The 19,676-nt window shown below is 42.6% G+C and overlaps 1 protein-coding gene across 4 annotated transcripts in view; it reads left to right on the forward strand.

Moving 5' to 3' along the window:
• The window catches only part of RAB15 (RAB15, member RAS oncogene family), a 248,682-nt gene extending 235,782 nt beyond the window's left edge, over positions 1–12,900 (forward strand). For all 4 annotated transcript variants that reach the window (XM_069208904.1, XM_069208903.1, XM_069208906.1 and 1 more), the window contains one exon: positions 1,290–12,900. In XM_069208904.1, the coding sequence (XP_069065005.1) occupies positions 1,290–1,448 (159 nt within the window). In that variant the 3' untranslated portion in view covers positions 1,449–12,900. The remainder of the gene's footprint in view (positions 1–1,289) is intronic.
• The last annotated feature ends 6,776 nt before the right edge of the window (positions 12,901–19,676 follow it).

A 19,676-nucleotide genomic window follows, 5' to 3' on the forward strand; every position in this document is an offset into this window, starting at 1 on the left:
GAGGTGAACGATTTCTGGAGGGCGAGTAGGGGTCCCAGAGTGGGTGTCACCGCTGAACACTGTGGGCTTCACTTATCCTGTTGGAAGGGTAAAAATGATCCCAAGTTGAAACCCTCCAAATGCGAGTGTGGTCAAAGGTAATATGTTCTGTTGTGGCCAGACACTTCAAGGTTCATTAAAAATATATAGCTATATAAAAATATAATACTTATCTATTCAATACATACCTATAACATATACATATGAATATAAGTGTGTATACATATATATTATATATGTTTATATATCTATATCCAGCTATATATATGTATAGTGTGTGTATATAATATATATATTTTAGACATTTTAATGGTTAGGGCTGATACAAGCTTTCATTGGTTTTCTACAAACCTTATTCCACTAACAAACCATTTTCAACATTTATCCTGGTGAAGCCAGAACGGTCCATCTCTGGAATACGTGCAAAGGAACAACTCCTTGCATTTCCATGCCTTTTTATTACTGTAGGATCAAATGCAAGGGTGTGTATTCCCGTGGGTGAAAAACTAGTTTTCACAAATTAGCATTTTAATGTTTATAATAGTTTCTTCATCTCCTCCAAAGGCGTGTTTCTGAATTTTAAAAGGAACATAACCTGAACTCGTAGTGTACTCTACTTGGTTAGTCAGCTAAAAACCTGGAACACAGCTCAGGGAAGCAGGCACCCTCTTCTCAGATGTGGGGCAGCTTGGAGGTGACAGGTGCCAGCTTGACTGGAAGGCTGGCTCACGCTTTCCTGTTTCTAATGACCACAAAAGGAGCCATTGTGTCTGGTACAGAATTGCAAGTCTTGTTAAAATCACTTTACATATCAAATCAAGTGTTGTTTCCTGCTACTGGACTGGATGATGTAGAGCTGCTCATCACGCGTGCAAATGTAAATAATGTATTTGTATATAGTCCTTCCCACTGCATTTATAAGTCCTTTGCATAGCAGGTGTTACTAAAACCCAATGATTGGCACTTCACCAACCTTAGAATGATGGGAGGCTGAGACTGCTGGCATGCATTCGCCCTTGTGATCATCAGGTCACCACATTAGTTAGCGGCTAGCGTCCAACTCACTGAGCCATCGTGCCGACACTAAATACATAAACATGCAGGAATAGATAGCTCTAATAACAAAATGCCCAGAAAACCCGGACAATGTATATTCCTAGTATATTTAGTAGCTTATTTCATGGATTTTGTGCTAATTCTGTGACCGTACTCTCCTGAATCGACTCGCAATGTTTTTTTTCTCTTCATAGTCGTTTACTCGGCTGACCGAACTAGTACTACAAGCCCACAAGAAGGAGCTAGACGGACTGCGCATGTACACAACCGATGAACTGAGCATAGCGGAGCTGAATGAGGACGACAGCAAACAAGATGGTTCTGAGAACTCACCAAAGGCCTGCTGGTGCTGAAGACACTAGGGCGGCCATTTTGTTTCTGCCATCGCCGGCAGGGCTGGCGGCGAGACCTGCCCCGCCACACTGCAGCATAAATTATTCAGCTGAATGTCAATTACTTCTCTGCACTACTGATCCTCCTTGGAACCTGAAGTGTCTCTAGGTGGTGTTTTGTTGTCCAAAAAAAGAGATGTACTGGATCTTAGGTGCTCTTAGAATTGGGCTGTGCTGTATGTATATTTAATGTAGCAATTTTTGCAGGCACATTATATGAAGAAACAAAGCATGGAGCTCACGTCAGTCCAAAATACTGTTATGTCAGTTTTGGAGGTGGCTTATGAAATGCTGGAATCCTGTACAGTGTTTGTGTTTTTGTTGTAAAAAAAAAAAAAAATCTTATTTTCCCTCACCAGTCTGAAAACTTAGTCCATTGTCGGTAAATTGGTTTGTTCCTTAATAGAAGCTTTATGAGACATTGTTTTATGTCCTATTGATTATTGATAAATAACTCTTTCCTTTACAGTCAATGAAAACCTTTGGATTTTCATTCAATTTCCCTGGATATTAAGTGATGGTTTATTCATCTGCGATTAATGTACAAAGGCACATTTATGGTGTGATAAAAGGGTGCATTTGTGACAAGATCCCATGCTAGCATCCTGTCTCAAATTGCCTTTGCCTTGGACCACGGATGTGGAATTAACCCTCATTCCTTGCGTTCGGTTTGGAACACAGAACCATTGTGTTCTGATGCCTGTTCTGCAGGCATGTCCAGTTGGTGAAGTCTGTTTAACAGCTGGGTTTTGGAAGCTGTCATGGACTTTTGAGATATTGATGACAGGGTCCAAAGGAGATTTGTGTTCTGTGGAACGGCTGGACTTTGATATCTGTGCAGTGCCACACACTAAAGCCTGTGTGGTTCAATTCAAATGATTAAAGAAATATCAGATGGTTGTTACCCACAGTTGGGGACCTTTGTACCCCCATCATCCTTAGCCTGGGGCAGCCTCTGAGAAAATTCCAGATTCTGGAGTGCAACACGGGCATTAGTAAAACTGAAGTTTACATCTGGAAACCATTGTATATCGGCACAAAAGTCTGTCAACTCACTTCTTTCGATCATGCCAACCATATAGTTTACGAGAGTAGGTTGAAGGCTTGTTCAATTCCCAACCGTTCATATTGCTAAAGATGGGAATGTATTTACGTCATATTTATCACAAATAAGCTATCATTTCAGAAAATCCAACGACTGGGGAAATGCAAAATTTTGGTATAGGGTTCTCAAAATCTAAATCACTTTCCCGACTGAAAGTTGATGAATGTTGTACCTAACAAAACATAAAACTGATAAATCAATCTCCAAGAAAAAATGCACATTCGGTTAACTTTGGTGAAACGACGAAAATAGCCTGGTGAATTTACTGCAAACAAAGTACTTAATTTCCTTTTGTGGAATGTTAAAGTTGAAGATCAGTACCTTCACCCCTCTTAATGTTCCTTTAAATACCTTTTAAATCCCATTCTCAGTGCACCCCCTCTCATTCTTCCAGAGACGCGCCTTTTGCCTTCTAATAAGTCACCCTATGATTTTTTGTTTGTTTTAAATTGATTCCTAAATCCAAGGGATGGTGTCAGCTCCTAAAACTTCTGCTTCTACCTCCAGATTCCCTTTACTGCTTGTTCTTACCCACCCTCCTCTGCCTTGCATCTTTTGTGCCTTCTGTAAACACAAGCAGTTCCACTCTTCCCTGGAAATAGAAAAGACCCTACAGTGGCCATGTTTGGCATTGGTAACTTAAAAAGTGAGTTGTATGAGGTCTGTAATAATTAAGAGAGTTTAAATTAATTTAACACTCTGCTGTAAGCATTTTAAGATTAGAAAGCTGTTTTAGCATTATTTCCTGACCTTGAATTTAAACCTAAACTCTGAGATTCCATAACCTGTCTTTTTTCACTTTGAAATTGCAGGATATTTTTTTTTTAAATTAAAATTACTTAAGTGGTAATACTCTGCAATTGAAAGATCATCCCAAACACTAAGGACCATCAACACATAGTCATAGTGTGATTATGTCATTGTTGTACCACTGCATTAGTTTGATATACAGAGTAATAAAATCTCCATGTTATCACTCGTCTGGTTGCTAGTCCTAGTTTATCAAACTGGGTAAGGGGCCCAGGATTCTGATAGCTCTTTCCATGTCAAAACTCATGGCTCATCCATTGTGGACAGGAAGATTTGAATAAACCTCAGTGATGATCACAACAGGGTATACCAGATACAAACTCTGGGGTAGACCTTTGCCAATGTATTGTAAGCATAGCCATGAAAAGAGGCTGTCAATTTCTGCATTTTGAAAAACAAATGCATTATAGCTGCAGGCTGTTAATTTCCTTTTGTTAAATTCTGTATTTTTTGTAAAAGCTGTGGGTACATTCATAGGTGCATTTGTTCTCCCAAAATCAAATTCAATAAAAAGTTGCTAGAGGGAGACCCCCTACATAAAAAATGTCTATTAAACAAAATATAAGAAATGTAAATGGCTTGATGGTATATAGTGCATCATGCCAGAGATAGCCTGTTTTTTGGCACTCTCAGTTTTGGTGGACAAGGACATTGAAGCACAAGAAGTTATTTGATTTGCTCAGGATCACGCATTTTGGTCAAGAGGTAAGCTGAGATTAAAACTCTAGATACCTGCTTCTGCAGTGGTCTACTACTTCAGAAAATCACATAGACCCTTCCCCACCCTTCACTCTCTCTTTTTATTCACACTGGCCTCGCAGGTGTACAGAGAGCTTCCATATTCCGACCAATTGGAGCCGTACACCGCTGCATCCTATATGTGTATAGATCATAAGCAGTGGACAACTGATCCAATTAAGAGTTGTATTCATTAGCTTGTTGTCCCAGAAAAGCCTATGGAAAGTTGGACAGAAGCCTAGACAAGGAGGGCTGTAGTTCATCCTCCAACGGTACTCAAATTTCCATTCGAAACTTCTAGCTAGTAGCGTTGCTCCCAATCAAGCGCATGTGAGAGCCTGTTCGGTCTCCACAAGCAGCCAGTTTATAAATGACTCTGCAATATGTATAGAGGAAAGCATTTATCAGCTGTGGTTCAGTAAACTCAGAGAAAATGATTTTCACCTCCCTAGCTTGACTTGCAGGCGGTAATGGGCATTAACCAACACGGCGGCCATTACTAAGCGGAGTGGAATGGTGAAGGGAGCCACGACCTTGCTCATTAATGCATGACTCGGCTTGCTTCTAGAGAGTGCAGAGGCAGAACTCAAGCTAATTGCTGAAGCAAGGCTGCTCTTCATGTCAGAAACCAGACCCTGGGTTTCCAATGAGGGACAGGATTAAATTCCCATTTAAGTAAATAAGCGTACAACTCCTTTGCGTGCTGTGGCTAATCCAATGGGTCCTTTTAAAAAAAAGTAGCTTCTTGATCCTGAGCTGTGACTTAAACTCTGCATTTCATCTTATCGCTATATGGCCACTGATGGAAGCGCCGGGTACCCTGTAACAAAGGGTTCGGTTTCTTCTTCGTTCAGTTGGTGGATTATCTGTTTTTGGACATCTACACAATTTTCACATCTTACAACTTATTATTGGTGTTTGTTAGTCTTAAATTACATTATTTAACCTTTTGAATGTTGAGTTGCTTTTTTAATATGACACTATAAAGCTTTTTTGCCCCAAAAAGGAAAGGTACTAGAAGCAAATCTCAATTTTTCATAGAAATTCTCTCCTAAGAAAATAAGGATCTTATTTGTAAAACTAAATTCACCACCTTCTGCTCTGTTAAACTTTGTTCTATCTCCCCCATTGCTTTTTATGCTGTTACTGTTTACTGGTACTTCCTCAGCATATAATGCATTTCTTGTTTCATGTGAGCGCTACGTTGCCCATGTGGCTAGGTTCAGGCTTTGCAAATACACTAGATATAAATAAATATTCAGGTGAGAGCTTCTTCTCTGTCCTGGTTCCTGTACTCGCTTCCAGTCTGGCAATGTCCTGACTTTAGATGTTGCATTGGCCCCCATGGATGTTCATCTGTTCTGCCAGGTAGGGTGTCAGGGTTATTAAATGTGTACAGCTGCTACACGCAAGAGTGAATAAAGGACTTTAATATTGTTTTTTTTATTGATCCCTGGGGTGGTTCCTGATACTCCAATGCTTTAAGTCTATTAGGTATTGGGTGCACAGTCAACCTGGCATTTTCTGTAGGGGAGGGGGCAAGTCAGTCAAATATCTGCGACTGTTGTTGCTGAATGTTTGGTACAAAATTTGCAGCGGTAGTCTCATTTTAGACTGTGTCCGCAGGAATGGGGACGTGTCAGTCATTTGTCAGGTGACCTTTGCCTCTAGAAAGCCAGCAGGAATGGGGCCAAGTCTGCCACATATAAGATGGGCCCGGACATTCATCAGACGATGCTTTAGTCACTCCAGTACATTCCCACACTGCCAGATATGAGACTGACCCCGTCTCAGCCCTACTAGCAATTCTGAGAGATTTCTCTATAGACAAAAAAGGCAGCCTACTTTTTCGAAATCAATATAAATAGTAACACTATGGGGCAAACGTACTTTTACTTCTCGCAGGGCACTATACCAACCTAAGTTGCTACACGGCGTTGCGTGAAAAGGAGAGGGCAGGACAGCGCCATATCTTCAAAGAGATGCCACTGCTGGTCTCTTCCCAAACTCTGGGGCACTATCAGGCAGCCTAACACCATTCACACACCTTTGCACCATGGTACTGAGGTGTGTGCCTGAGTTCAGGATAGGTTTCTACTGGAAGGTCACCCTCCCAGCACACAACAGCAGGCTTACTCTAACTTTCAAACTTTTTCCACTGTGCGTGCTGTACTGTGCGGCTCACATGCATAGTTTGGAGTGATAAAGACATTTCTCCTACTTGGTATTTGCCTCGAGGAGGCACTCATTTTGGCGCAAATCCTTGTCTAACATTGTTAGTAGTATAGCTCTTTGCTTCAAAAAGAACGGGTTGGTAACATGGGAATGCCTAACAAAACCTGAGGGAAGCCCCCTGCAAACTACATTAAGGAGCCCCCTTCGGACTCACTCAGGAGCTCTCAGGCCAGGTTACTGTGCTGAGGGTTCCACCTGGAGCTGGGGGGGGGGGGGTAGAATCTACACCGCGGGGGCTGCAGGGTCCTTTGTTAAGCCACTGCTATAGGACATCCACATGAAATAAAGTAATGCAAAGCTTCTGGATTACTTTCAGGCAACCTTCCAGGGCAAAGCAAGTTTTGCACTGGAAAGTAAATAACAAATTATCTTTGTGAAATAGTTTTGGCACCGCTGCAAAGTGTTGATAAGACGGCCTGTCTAAAATTCTGGAGACGTGAGAAGGGGTGTACAAGCACCTACGCGGCTGCCGGATTGGCGCCTGGCGGGTAGCAATTATCCCGATGGCGTAGTTGGTTATTCTGAGCGGGCAGCCGCACTGAGGCACACACCTGCAGCCCCAGCAGCGGGAAACCGGGGTGCTCGGAGGGATCGGCGCTCATCTTTAAAAAAAAAAAGGCAGTGGCGTAATGTGGAATGATGGGGTACCCGTGCAGAATGTGATGAGGGGTCCCCGAGTCACCCATATCTCACAAATATTCAGTGTTCTTGGGCTCAATAGGACCCCCTTTGAATGGTTGGGGGCCCGTTGGATGGGACCCCTCTCCCAGCCACAGGAGCTGCAGAGGCCTGTGTTCAGTTTGGCCCTCGGAAAAGGGCATGGCAAACCTCATGGAAACTCTTAGGAGTCGGCAGTGTATCAGCCATCGGTTTTTGGCACGGTCTATCCCTCAGCCACCAAGATGCGGACCCCCATTAGTATGCCACAGCCAGCCACGACACACCGGTCCTCCTGCTCATCTAATTGAAATTACAGTTTTCTAGTTGTAACTGTACCCATGGCCCCCCCACCCCCAAACTCCCCTGGGCCTCATTGCTATGGTGTAGTGAGGCCTAGGGAAGGGGGGCCCCTCCGATGGTCCCAGTTTCAGGTTTCTCCTGCAATCAACCCTCCTACCCTGCTCGCCGTACAGAGGCACTATGGGACGCCCATGGTCCCGCAGTTTAGTGCCCTCAGTTTTAACCCTCTCACCACACAAGCCAGCCTCAGACCTCCAGCCCTGTATGAGCTGTAAAAGAGGGGCTTTATAGGCGGCTGTGAGGTGGGGGCAGCAGCTCAGGGGGGGTCTACCCAAGCCAGCTTCAGGAGCAGGGTCCTCTATTGAGATGCAAACAGCCCTGAATGTGGATGCAAATGTTTTTTGCCAGGGGCCCAAAATATCCTACAACTGCCACTGTCTAGACTTTGTACATGCACAAAAGTCACATGAGGGAGCGAAACACCTACCCCCTTTATAGAAACACGGCAGCGACTGGAGCTCGGTTCTGCACTTACCTAGCCAATGCCTTGCTTTTTTGTAGCCGGACTGAGGCAAAGGAAGTACAGGACTGACACCGAAGACCTTCATACATCCTGCACCAACAGTATGGCGCTTCTAAAGCAAGAATTATACCAATATTGTCAGCTTCTCCCAGTTCTGGCTTACCCCGCAGATCACCCTCAGCTTTCCTTCCTCACCGCAGGCCTGCCTCTTTCTAAACCTCCAAAGAAACTACTTGTCCCCCTCACCACCGACCCCTCAGTCAATCTCACACACACTTGTGGAGATCACATCTCCAAAGAGTCTCCTCTTGTTTTTGTACCCCCATTCCCTTAGATCACCCTCACATTCCTCTCCATAAAAAAACCTCACGGCAAGGTTCGCCTTGGCCTAAAAGTGTGCCACACTCCGTTATTCCCCATTCTTCCTAGGACACCCTGCTCTGGAGGAACCTTTATGGGTCATGCAAAATGAGTTTCAAAGAAAAACTTGCATGTGAATGCTCCATATTGTATTACAGCATGCGGAACACGCACAAAAGCAGCCCTCAAGCAATAAATGCAGACTTTACGCAGATTTGCTAACAATCTGCATGGTACAGTTTTGTCCAATAATACTACGTGGTTACAGTGCAAGTGAATCATTTGTAAGCATCGGTGCACCTTGCATTATTAGCTAACTCAATGATACTCATTTTATCAACCTGAGAAGAATGACAGCCTGAATACACATGCTCGTCTATCCAGTCTGGGAGTGCCTCTGTGAGGTTTGAAACTCTCCTGCTGTCCACACACATCTTTGGAAAACCACAGCAAATTCAGGAAGACCTTGAGTTCTCTTCGGTCTTTATTTTGCCACACTTAAAGTAGTTCTCGTGGAGGGGGTGAATTGTACAAGTGTCCTAGCACCGTGAGTCACAAGAGCAGTGCCCTAAAATAACTCCTTAAACAAACTAAACCTTAAGAAAAGCTTTTAAACAAAAATAACTTTGAGTAGTATTGTACAGATTTCTCTTATCGCCTTATATCCTTGCACAGAGGATTCTGGCAGATTTATTAGCAGTAAACAAACGTGTAATAAATGTTATTTAGTTCATATTTCAGTAAAAAGCATACCTTTAGTCAAGCTTTCTCTATGTTCATTTAGTCTATAGAATTGATCGATTTCTTACTTTTACCCTTGTATTACATGAGGTAATCGTGTACAATCTTGTTAATAGGGGTCATTTTACTCTTGGCTGGTTTATTATTTGATTCAGTACTTATTGCTTGTAAAAGCTTCATTCCATTTCTTGCTTACCCAACAGTTAATCAGAGATATTCTCGCTATGACAATGCACTGATCCATAATTTACAGAAGTACAAACATAATTTATTTAAAAAGATCAAATTAAAAATGAAACCACAATAATGCCTAGACCCAAGAACGACTTCATCCTTTTTTCAATCCACTATAATTTATTTATTCTGAATCTTGGTACACTTCCTACTTCAAGCAATATGGAGACGCCAAAAACCTTTCAGATTATGTAGTTACATTTAGTAACATTTCACTAATAAGAAAAATTAAAAAAATTAATATTTGTGTTGAAACAAAATTATAGCATCTTCTAAAAGACCAAATGCAGCATCACACTACAGACGATGTAGTTTTACAGATCACCTGTTGGCGGTCTTTGAGAGTCAATCATGCTTGCGTTTGTGTCCTTCACTCTTCATGTCCTCTTCCGGATGGTCCTGCACCAATTTCTACTATGATAAATAGATATAAACAATGACCATTGAGGTTTCTAGCTGCGCTACAGTTTTTTGAGATGACATAGTTAAACATATTTCTTTTATTTCACAAAATGTTGATCAAAGGCTATTGTAGTCCAGAGAAGTTGTTGTTATCCAGGTTCACTCTCCAGAATATCATGTACATAAAAAGTTACATTATGATTGATACAACCGCCCCTTAGGGAGATATTTCAGCCTTAAGACAGGACATAGAAAGAAACTCTGTAGATTGACATTTGGGGGAGGTGACACCCAACTTCCTAATTCTAGTCCTCCTGATAGAGATTCTGCTCCTCCAACGAGAAACAGAAGCACCTTCTCTGGCTTCAAGACACGTCCTCCAAATAGTTCTGGGTGGCTTTTTGGAGCACAAAGAGTTGGATAGTACTCTTTATCAACACAAGCCTTGCTGCACTCCAGGGAGCATCTGTGATTGTACAGTCTCCTTTTTTGCCTGACAACAGACAACTCATTGTATTGTGTCCACTGTTCGTGACTCGCTCAAACTCTGAACTGAGATGTCTTTGAAATCAATGAAGTAATCTGCAGACCTCAATGAAGTCCATACAGAAGCTGAAATGTGATAGAACATAGTTTAAGTTTTCAATTTCCTGTTAGCACCAATGCATGTTTTGTTGAATAACATATATAAATGAGGGAACAGGTATACTCCACCATGGCCCTAGAAATAACGGTGTCCAAAGTTGTTTTTTGGAATTGGTTAAGCAACTACCTATGAAAATTCTAAAAGGTACCACTAACTTTGTCGCAAAGTATCATACGAGCATGACTGTGCATACCGGGTGACTTTGATAAACTGATGTACATACATCTGTATGACATATCAGGATAGTTCTACTTTAATGACAACACCTGATTGCATAGTTATGACTTCTGAAACATCAAATGTGATTATTTTAATGCGGGGAGACCTTCTTGACAGAATACCATTATGGGTGAACCACTCTCAAGACAAGTATGGATAAATTCTTTTATTTATGGTCCTGATATCAAAACGAAATAAACATTTTTTTTATCAGTAAAAAAAGCAATGTGAGTAGGCAAAGGGGAAAAGGTCTTAAAATTGCTAGTATGAGAAGAGTAGAGAATACATTTTCGTCTAAGAGGAATTTATTATAAGAGTGTCATTATAATAAACCACCGCATTTTGCTGTCATTTTTCACAGTGTAGGATTCTTCAGTGTGGCTTTTTTAAAAGTCTTCATAAAGGGCCCTAGTTATTATCAGTGGCTGAGATTCATTCAAACATTCCACCCATCACGTTTTTTGTTTTCCTCTTCAAAATGTATCCTTTATTTCAAAATAGATTAATATTGAATATGAACTAGTTTAAAATGTGCACCCTGTATTTCCCACATCTTTGATTTTGCCATTGTCTTGTGTAGATAATGTTTTGGACATTCAGGACATACTGATTTGGTTTGTGATACTTTCACAAGAAATACAATGTGGCCTTGTTTGGCAGCAGAATTTCCATTTGGTATAATGTTTTGTATGCTCAGGCTGTACAGATGGTGCTAATTAGAACCGAAGTGTTATTTAACTCCATATTATTACATTTTGAAGTTACTTTCCCCCCTTTGTGTGACAATCTGTCCTTGTAAGTTATTAGAGTTTGCCAGCTATTCAACATTTGAGCATACATTTTTGCTGCCCCCAAAAACAGTGCTCCCTTTGAAAAAAGAAAGAAAATGAGCAAAACAGCACGTCCATAAAATAAGAAATATGGTGCTGCATGGCACCTCTGTGCCAGTCAGCACCACAATTGCAGTTTTTGTAATCTGACCTCTCAAATTTTCTGAAAGGGGAGATCCTGGTGTTAGGGAATGAGGTGATGTTTAAGCCCAGTTCAACCTTTGCTGATAGATGAGAACTTTGACATACTCTCAAAAAACATGATTTTGCTGTTTACCACGTTGCCGTTCAGCAACAATTTCAAATCACACAACATTTTTACTCACTTTAGATAAAACAAAACCTGTCTCTAAAAGCACTTTGCCTTCATGGTCTGATTCTGCACACTTAGCCCTGCAGAATAATAATTCGATGAGATAAAGGATAATGATCTGAGAGGAGGGCAGTACAAAATTATCCCCCAAATTCCTCTTGATGTTTTTTTCATTCCTTAGAACTGACAGGTCTGCACGAAAAGGACAAAGACGCACTAGACGAAGTTGGGGTCCTGGACAGCCATCAATTATTTGAACATTTTCATCCCGGTTCCCATTTTGCTTCAAACATCTTAGAAGCTAAAGGTTACACACACCCTTGACTCCAGCTACAGGCTTAGCATTGTGTGGAAAGCACTTGCAAGTGACAAAGTACACTTCTCATTATTTCCTATGGGGAAAACTTAAGATGGCCGCCAACAATCCAAAGAAGAAGTACATCAGTGAGAAGTGATGACATCATATTTGATAGAAGCTTTTTGTATCGAATAGGTAGATGTTATAATTTGGTTACATTGGACTACTGAGTGAATTGTATCTATACCACAGTAAGACGTCTGTCATTGGGCAGTTCGACATTTGACATGACTTAAAATCTAACTGGAAGTTAATTTAATTCACACTTTTTGCTGTTCTCTATCCCGTCATGTTGTAACAAACTGAGTCCATGCAAGAAATACAAATGTTACTGGATACAGTTGTACATCATGACAGTAATTTTTCGTCCAGCACTAAAATCTTAAATATAAAAGAAGTACCTGTAATATGTAATTTAATTTTAATATTTAACATTCTCTTTGTGTAATGTCAGTACATAAAATCTGTGTTTTCCTCGCAAGAACATGTAAACAATTTCAGTACATTGATTACGTTTCCTTCAAAAAAGTGTGTTCTTATTTACACTATTAGAACAAAGTGTTGACAAGTTTTGAGTGTGATGTTGAGCGCAAACTGCATAACAACTGATAAAAAAATGAGAACGTCTAAGTGTGGCATTTAAACGTTTCAGATCATTCGAGCAATGTTTTAAGAATTTATTTTAAAATTTCGATCTGAGATGTGAAGTTGATGTATAGTTTGTATGTGCAGTAGCAAATCGATTTAGTCTGTATCAGAACCTGTTGCACATACACATACTGTAAGAAGAGCCATCCATGTGAAGAGGCTCTTTACGTATTCCGCCGCCTCTGTAACTGTGAACTTGCAAACTTTCGTCTCTGGTTAACTGTATGATCTCCAACTGAAGTACATTATTTTAAACACAAATGTTTACAAATAAAGAAAAATTTAAAATTGTTTCCTGATTTTGACAAGTTTACAAAACCTGAAGGTTAGGTGGTTTTGATTTTGTAAGTCTTATTTGGCACAGGATGAAAGATAATTAAAGTCTGAGAAGGAGGAGGGAAGGGCTTGTAGGTCACACGGTCAGTGACTCCTTTTCAATGGTTGAAGAGGTATTTGTATAATGCTGATGACCCGTCATGAGGCATTGTAGCACTTGACGGTAGGTAGTACGTTACTCCAGAACCTATGGTTGGTAGTTAATCCAGTGTTTATTGGTTACCTTGGAGAGATGGCCTTCTGCTCGCTTGTAGATTGCAGGAGAAATTGGGTAGCAATTGAGCAGGGTTGATACCTAATAATTTTGTCTTTGCATTTTTTAAGCATGGCAACATCGTTTTCTCTTGTGTTACTTCACCCACGTCAGATAATTGAAGTCCCTTTAGACAGTAGGACCATCATCACAATAGTGCAGGAAATGCAAGCAGAAACTTTGCCATGGGGAGATACGGATACTGCAGGCCTCTGTATTGTCCTGTGGTGAAGTCGCCATGGGATCCCAAGTTTTTGCCCACGGAATGAGGACTAGCCACAGGAATCTGTGTTTTTGCATTGATTGCTACAGTTTGTTTTGCCTCATTCCAGTTCCTCAGCCCTGCATAAGGGTCCCCAGATGTATCCTGGCCAAATTTGTTCAGGACTAAACAAAGTTGTTTTCCCATAAAACCTGAAATCCAGATAAGGCTAGTAGCTCCTGTTTCTAGCCAGGTCAGGATTTCCCTGATGCTCATGATAAAGGTCGGAGTGGTTAGCACTTAATCCTGAAATATTCTAGGAATTAGGACAACAAGTGGGCAGAGTAGAAGCCATGATGAGCTTGGAGCAGCAGCTCATTTTTGGAAGATATTGAACAAGATTCCAAATAGGATTCCTACTTAACCTGTCTGAGCTGGACTAGACCCTGTTAAAAGACCCCTAACCATCTTCAGATAATTAAAGGGAGTGAGGATTGTTTGAAACTGACCAGAACACTTAACCACTTTGTGTTATGTTAAAAAAAAGTATAATTCGACAGCACAGTGTTGAGTAGCAAGGGCGGCTCCTCCGTTATGGTGAAGTAGTGTCAACCCACTGCTGGAACCAGCAGATCACAATGTAAAATAAAATGATAACTAAGCAATTATTAAGACTGCTTTATTATCATTTTTTTTTTTACTTGTTGGAGCCGCAGCCGAGTCTTGAGGGTGGGACCATTTGCAGCAGGAGGCGTGGTCACCTTAGGGCACTGCCAGTGCGCATGTTGGTTTAGTTGGCTGTCTTAGGACGGGCAAACCAACATGTGCACTTGGATATCTCCAGGCTGTTGCTTTGAGAGATCAGCAGGGCTCAGGAGCACAAACTCCCAGTCCCTACTGGAGCGTGAAACCAGCCTGCTCCGCCCACTCCTGGCGCTTCTCTCATGCTTCAGTGAAAAAAGGCTTGAGTTTTGGTCCACAGCCAGAACTATTTTATTAATGTGATCTACGTTAACTTAAACTGGACCACCAAGTAAAAGCAGGTTGAAGCAAGGGGCCAAGCAGTATATCATCAGCAACCCACACATAAGTGTGTGCTTTACTCTAAAGCACTCACCTGCCATGTCTGACCTCTTTGCTGTTGTCTAGACAAAGGCAATTTGTACTTGAGCCTCCTGTTTAAATCCTAAGGTAGACACCACTAGTTTGCCTTTCTGCAACAGCCTGAGGCCTAGTATCATGCAGAACAGTCAGATTTAGAATGAGTGCGATGGATGATGTCATCGGCAGGCGACTTTTACTGTAACTGGTGCTGTGCTATTTTCTGCCCTTTGCGCAATACAATTTTTCATGCGCCACTCCGTTGCATAAAAGGCAGTAAAGCTGGGCTGTGGTCTCAATAGATCACTTTGCTGTTCATTGGAGCCTTATTCAGACAAGTGAAGCACATCCATAAAAGCAAAACTAGGTGGTGGATTAAGGCACCAAGTCAAGTAGAGCAGAAATTTCAATTAAAAAATAAAATGTAAACATAATAAAATCCAACCAAAATGGTGGGGGTGCCAACTGCATGGTTCATCTATGGTACCAGTTGCTGCCAGTTACTTGAGCAATGACCCTTTTGCCGATAAATATCAAGTACCCAAACAGGCAAAAAAAAAAAAGCATCAGTAAACCCAATAAGTCGGGCCTTGGCAAGCATGCAATGGTTTTCTGTATTGTGTTGTAAACAAATGCTATAGAGAGTAAATGTGTAACAATAATAAAAAGTAGAAATCATACTGTCTAAATGTAGCCTGCAAATATTTGCTAAAAGAAAGTTACAAAATTACTCCTCATAAAAAATATATAAAAAATATATATGTATGCTTCGCTTTGGGGAAGCATCCCGAACAACGAGTCGTGAACCACGAAGTCTTGGAAAACGAAAGCAAAACAACGCTGGTTAAGGCACAGAAGAAGGGGGTCGACGCGATCAAGGAGGAGGTAAGTTGGGCTGGGACTGGGGCTGTTTTTTGGGGGTGGGGTGGGGGGCTCGGGGTGAGTAAGGTTTAGGGGCGGGGGTCAGGGTTTAGGTTTTAGGGGTGGAGGGTTGGGGTGCTTTAGGTTTTAGGGGCGGGGTGGGGAGTCGGGGTATTTTAGTTTTTGCGGGTTCGGGGTGATTACGGTGTAGGGGTGGGGAGGGGAGGTCAGGGTTTAGGTTTTAGGGGTGGTGGGGTGGTGGAGGGTTGGGGTGCTTTAGGTTTTAGGGTAGGGGGTTGTGGTAATTTTGGGGGTGGGGGGATCGCAGTAATTTTTAGGGGTGGGGGCCAGGGGGGACGCATGCTGGAACCATGCATGCTGTTCACTAATGCCTTTACCAGGAATGCCTTTACAATGAAAAATCATTGTTAAGGCATTCGTGGTAAAGGCATTAGTGATAACAACGAGGTCGTTGTTCTGACCTCGTTGTTCAGGCATGGGTGGTTGAAGCACTCGTTGTTTCAACATATAACCATCGGTTTGTTGCATGTAGAGCTGTAGATTCACATGCTTTGCATACTCCTGTTGGCCTCAAATGATTGCAACTTATATTTGAAGAAGACTTTTGTCTCATGAGCTTTCTGTGACTGCTCCTCTGGTCTTAGATGCGCATGGGCACTGACTCCATTGTTAGATTATTGTTTTACCCTCCAGGTGAGAGTTGGAATGCAGTAGTGAGGAAAAAAGAATAACACCCCTGCATATACATAGAGACAAGGGTATTAAGTGAAAGAAATCTGTAAGAAGCACTGGGAGAGGAAGGGGAAGTGCGTGCAAATTTACAGCACTACATGCAACACATAGTTGCATATAGGGCAAATTACATAAACTATTCAAAGCATGTGTGGCTGTAGATAGACATGCTATGCATAGACTACGAAGCTGTATTCCCCTAAGAAGTAGCAAGCCAGTAGATGGTGCAGAGGTCTGAAACAGAGTGCTAACAACAGGCTGACCAACTTTAGCTTGTGGGTGTAGCACAAATAGGTATACAATAATGTTTTGTGAAAGCATGTGGAGTGGACCATGTGGCTACTTTACAAACATCTGCTATGGGTATTTCCCCTAGAAAATCCATGGTAGCTCCCTGTTTGCGGGTGCAATGATGATTGGGACGTGAAGCTAGGGTTCTTTTAGTTTTTGTGTAACAGGTCTGGATGCACTTGACAATCGACCAGGCAATCCCTGCCTTAGAAATATCATGACCTTAATGAGATTGTGAAAAGGCCACAAAATTTGTTGTGTTTTGCAAAAAGGATATGTTTAGATCAATTGTAGTACATAACAGGAAAGAGTATTTTTTCCTGTTTTTCATATATGCAGCAATGGCAGCTAAATGTAGCCGGATTGATGTGCAGGCTAACCCTGGCTGTTGGAAGTGTAGGAGGTAGCAAACAATATCTTGTACCATTGGCGTAAGAGGGTATCTGTGCTTTGGAGTACAGTAGTAGAAAAACACTTCCACTTTGCAGCATCACAGGTGCATGTAGTTGGCCTACAAGTTTCCCTGGGTACGTTAATGTCCTATGGGTGGGTTGAGGTAACCAATATCTACGACCTCAGGAGCCATGTGTATGGCTTTCCCATTGTTTCGTGTGAGAAGGTCTGGACTGCTGTGGAAGTTTTCATGGTGGTGATGGACATTTCTACAAGGATCAACAACCATCGCTGTATAGCCTATGTTGGACTGACCAGGATAAGAGTGACGGATGTTTGCTTCAGCTTCCTAAGCAAGTAAGGAATCAGTGGGAGCAGGAAATGCTGATGCCAAGATCCCTGAACAATTCATCCACAGGCTATTGCCCATGGATTGAGAGGTGTTGAAACCTTGTGGCCAAGTTTGGACATTTCATGTTTTTATGTGTGGGGAAAAGGTCTATGCTTGGGATGCCCAATCTTAAGAAGTAGGGGAGTAGGTCTTGAGGGTGGAGTTGCCACTCATGGATGTTTAGCCGCATCCTGCTGAGCAAAATTGCAAAGTTGTTGTCCACTCACAGAAGATACTCCGCCAGGAGATGAACATGGTAATAGATAGAGCTTATAACTGAACAGAATGTGTGCCTCCTTGCTTTTGTAGGTAGAACATGGCAGCAATGGTGTCTTGCTTTGTAATGCCTTGCCTAGAATCTGCTAAAGAAAAGGTTTGAAAGCTAGAAGAATGGCTAACAGTTGCAAGTAGTTGATGTGGAGACCTCTTTGATGACATAGCCACAGGCCCTAGACTGTCATGTCTTTGAAGTGTGCCTCCCAGCCGACTAGAGATGCATCTGTCGTGATGGTCACTTTGCAGAACTGGGTCTGTAAAGGGCTTGACCTGCAACAGATTGATGCCATTCCACCATTGCAGAGAGTGATGGGTGCTGGCCCTATGCAGCCTGGTATCCAGCTTACCATTCGCTTGTGGCCACTGGCTTTAGAGGCAGTCCTGTTGCAGGCACACATGTAGTCTGGCATAGTGCACCATGGCAATGCATGATGCCATCATACCAAGTAGGCATATTATCATGCGAACTGGGAGTGAACTGAGCAGCTGAAAAAGAGGGAGAAGCTGCTAGAAATCTTGCACCCTTTAGGAGCTGGGGAAGGCTTTCCCCACTGCACAGTTGAGTACTGGCCCTAAGAAGGGTTGAATCTAGAGTGACTCCAAGTGTGACTTGGTAGCATTAACTGTGAAAAGAAGGCTGTTTAACAGGGAGATCACATTGTGGGTGTGGGTTAAGCACTCTGGTCTGCTTGAACAGCCAATCATCAAGGTAGGGGAAGACGTGAGTTCCTTTTCTTCTGAAGTGAGCAGCTACTACCGCTAGACACTTGGGGCCATGGTGATGCCGAAGAGTATTTACTTGAACTAGTAGTGTTGACCACTTACCATGAAGAGAGAGAGTGCCGATGGACCGGATGTGAAAGTAGGCGTCCTTCAGGTCAAGTGAGGTCATGAAGTCACCTTGCTGCAGCAGGGGTGTGACATCCTATAGAGTGATCATGTGAAAGTTTTCTGACAGGATGTATCAGTTGAGAGGGGAGAGGTGGAGGATGGGTCTGAGGGATCAGCCCTTCTTGGGAATCATGAAGTATAGAGAGTAGACACCTTTGCCCTGGTGTGGGTAGGGCACTGGCTCATTTTTCCTTTGAGTAGGAACACCTGTACTTCCCCTTGCAGCAGCGTTAGATGTTCTGGGCTGAATGTGTGGGTACGGGTTGGAATGTTTGGTGGGGTTCAAATGAGCTGTAGACAGTGGCTGTGCTTGATGACAGATAGGACCCTCCAGTCTATCGTGACCTCTTCCCAGCGGGGAATGAACCATTGAAGTCTCCCCCTGACAAGTGTTGTGTGATTGGGGTGGGTGCAGGGTAAGTAAATTTTTAGAGGTGGAGGCTCCCGTAATAGGGATGCCTCTGCCTTTGGAGCAATTTCCTCTGAAAGACCTCTGCCACCCAGTTAGTAGCTCTGTGCTGCCTATGGTAGGACTGAGTGGGTTTGTTGAAGGTGGCTTTTGAGCTCCCTCTTGGCTTCTGCCTCTGACAGGATACCCTGCTAGAGGGAACCTGTAAAGCACCCACTGCCTTAGCAGTTTCTGTATCTTTCATGAGTTTTTCAAGCATGGTGTCAACCTGCAGCCTGAAGGGATGTTCTCCACCGAACAGCAGGTTGGTGAGGTGCTGTTTCACCTCTGGCTTGAAAACAGACACTCGAAGCTAGGAGTTGCACTGCAGGATGACCGAAGTGTTGAGTCCCCTGGCCGCTGTATCCACCGCACCAAAAGCGCACCTGTTGGTTGCATTAGAAATAGTTTACCTTACTCCACAAGGGATTCCCTCCACTAGCGATATTGGTTGGTGAGGTATTGCAGGAGACCCTCCATCTCCTCCTAGTGGGCCCTACCATATCTAGAGTGGAGCCCTATGGAGTTGGCGATCGGCCAATGCGTGGCAACACCTATGGCCACTCTCTTCCCTGTAGCATCTATTCGCTTGCCCTCTGTATGCCCTGTTTCTAGCAGTAGTGGTTACTAAGGAGTCAGGTGGGATGTGAATCTTGATGTAGAATGGGTCAGAGCGCATCAGTTATTTTTTTTCCTCAATGCATGGTTTGGCCACTCAAGATTCAACAAGATCCCTAAAAATTTCAGGAGCGCACTTGTGCATGGGGAGCACTCCATCTTAAAAGAATCTTCATAAAGAAGTCATCCTCCACGGGGATGGCGTACATCTCTAATTTATGGTAGACGGCCACGTACTGGGTAATGCTGTGGT

This window comes from Pleurodeles waltl, chromosome 9, assembly GCF_031143425.1.
Source record: "Pleurodeles waltl isolate 20211129_DDA chromosome 9, aPleWal1.hap1.20221129, whole genome shotgun sequence".
In the NCBI taxonomy this organism is placed as follows: Eukaryota; Metazoa; Chordata; class Amphibia; order Caudata; family Salamandridae; genus Pleurodeles; species Pleurodeles waltl.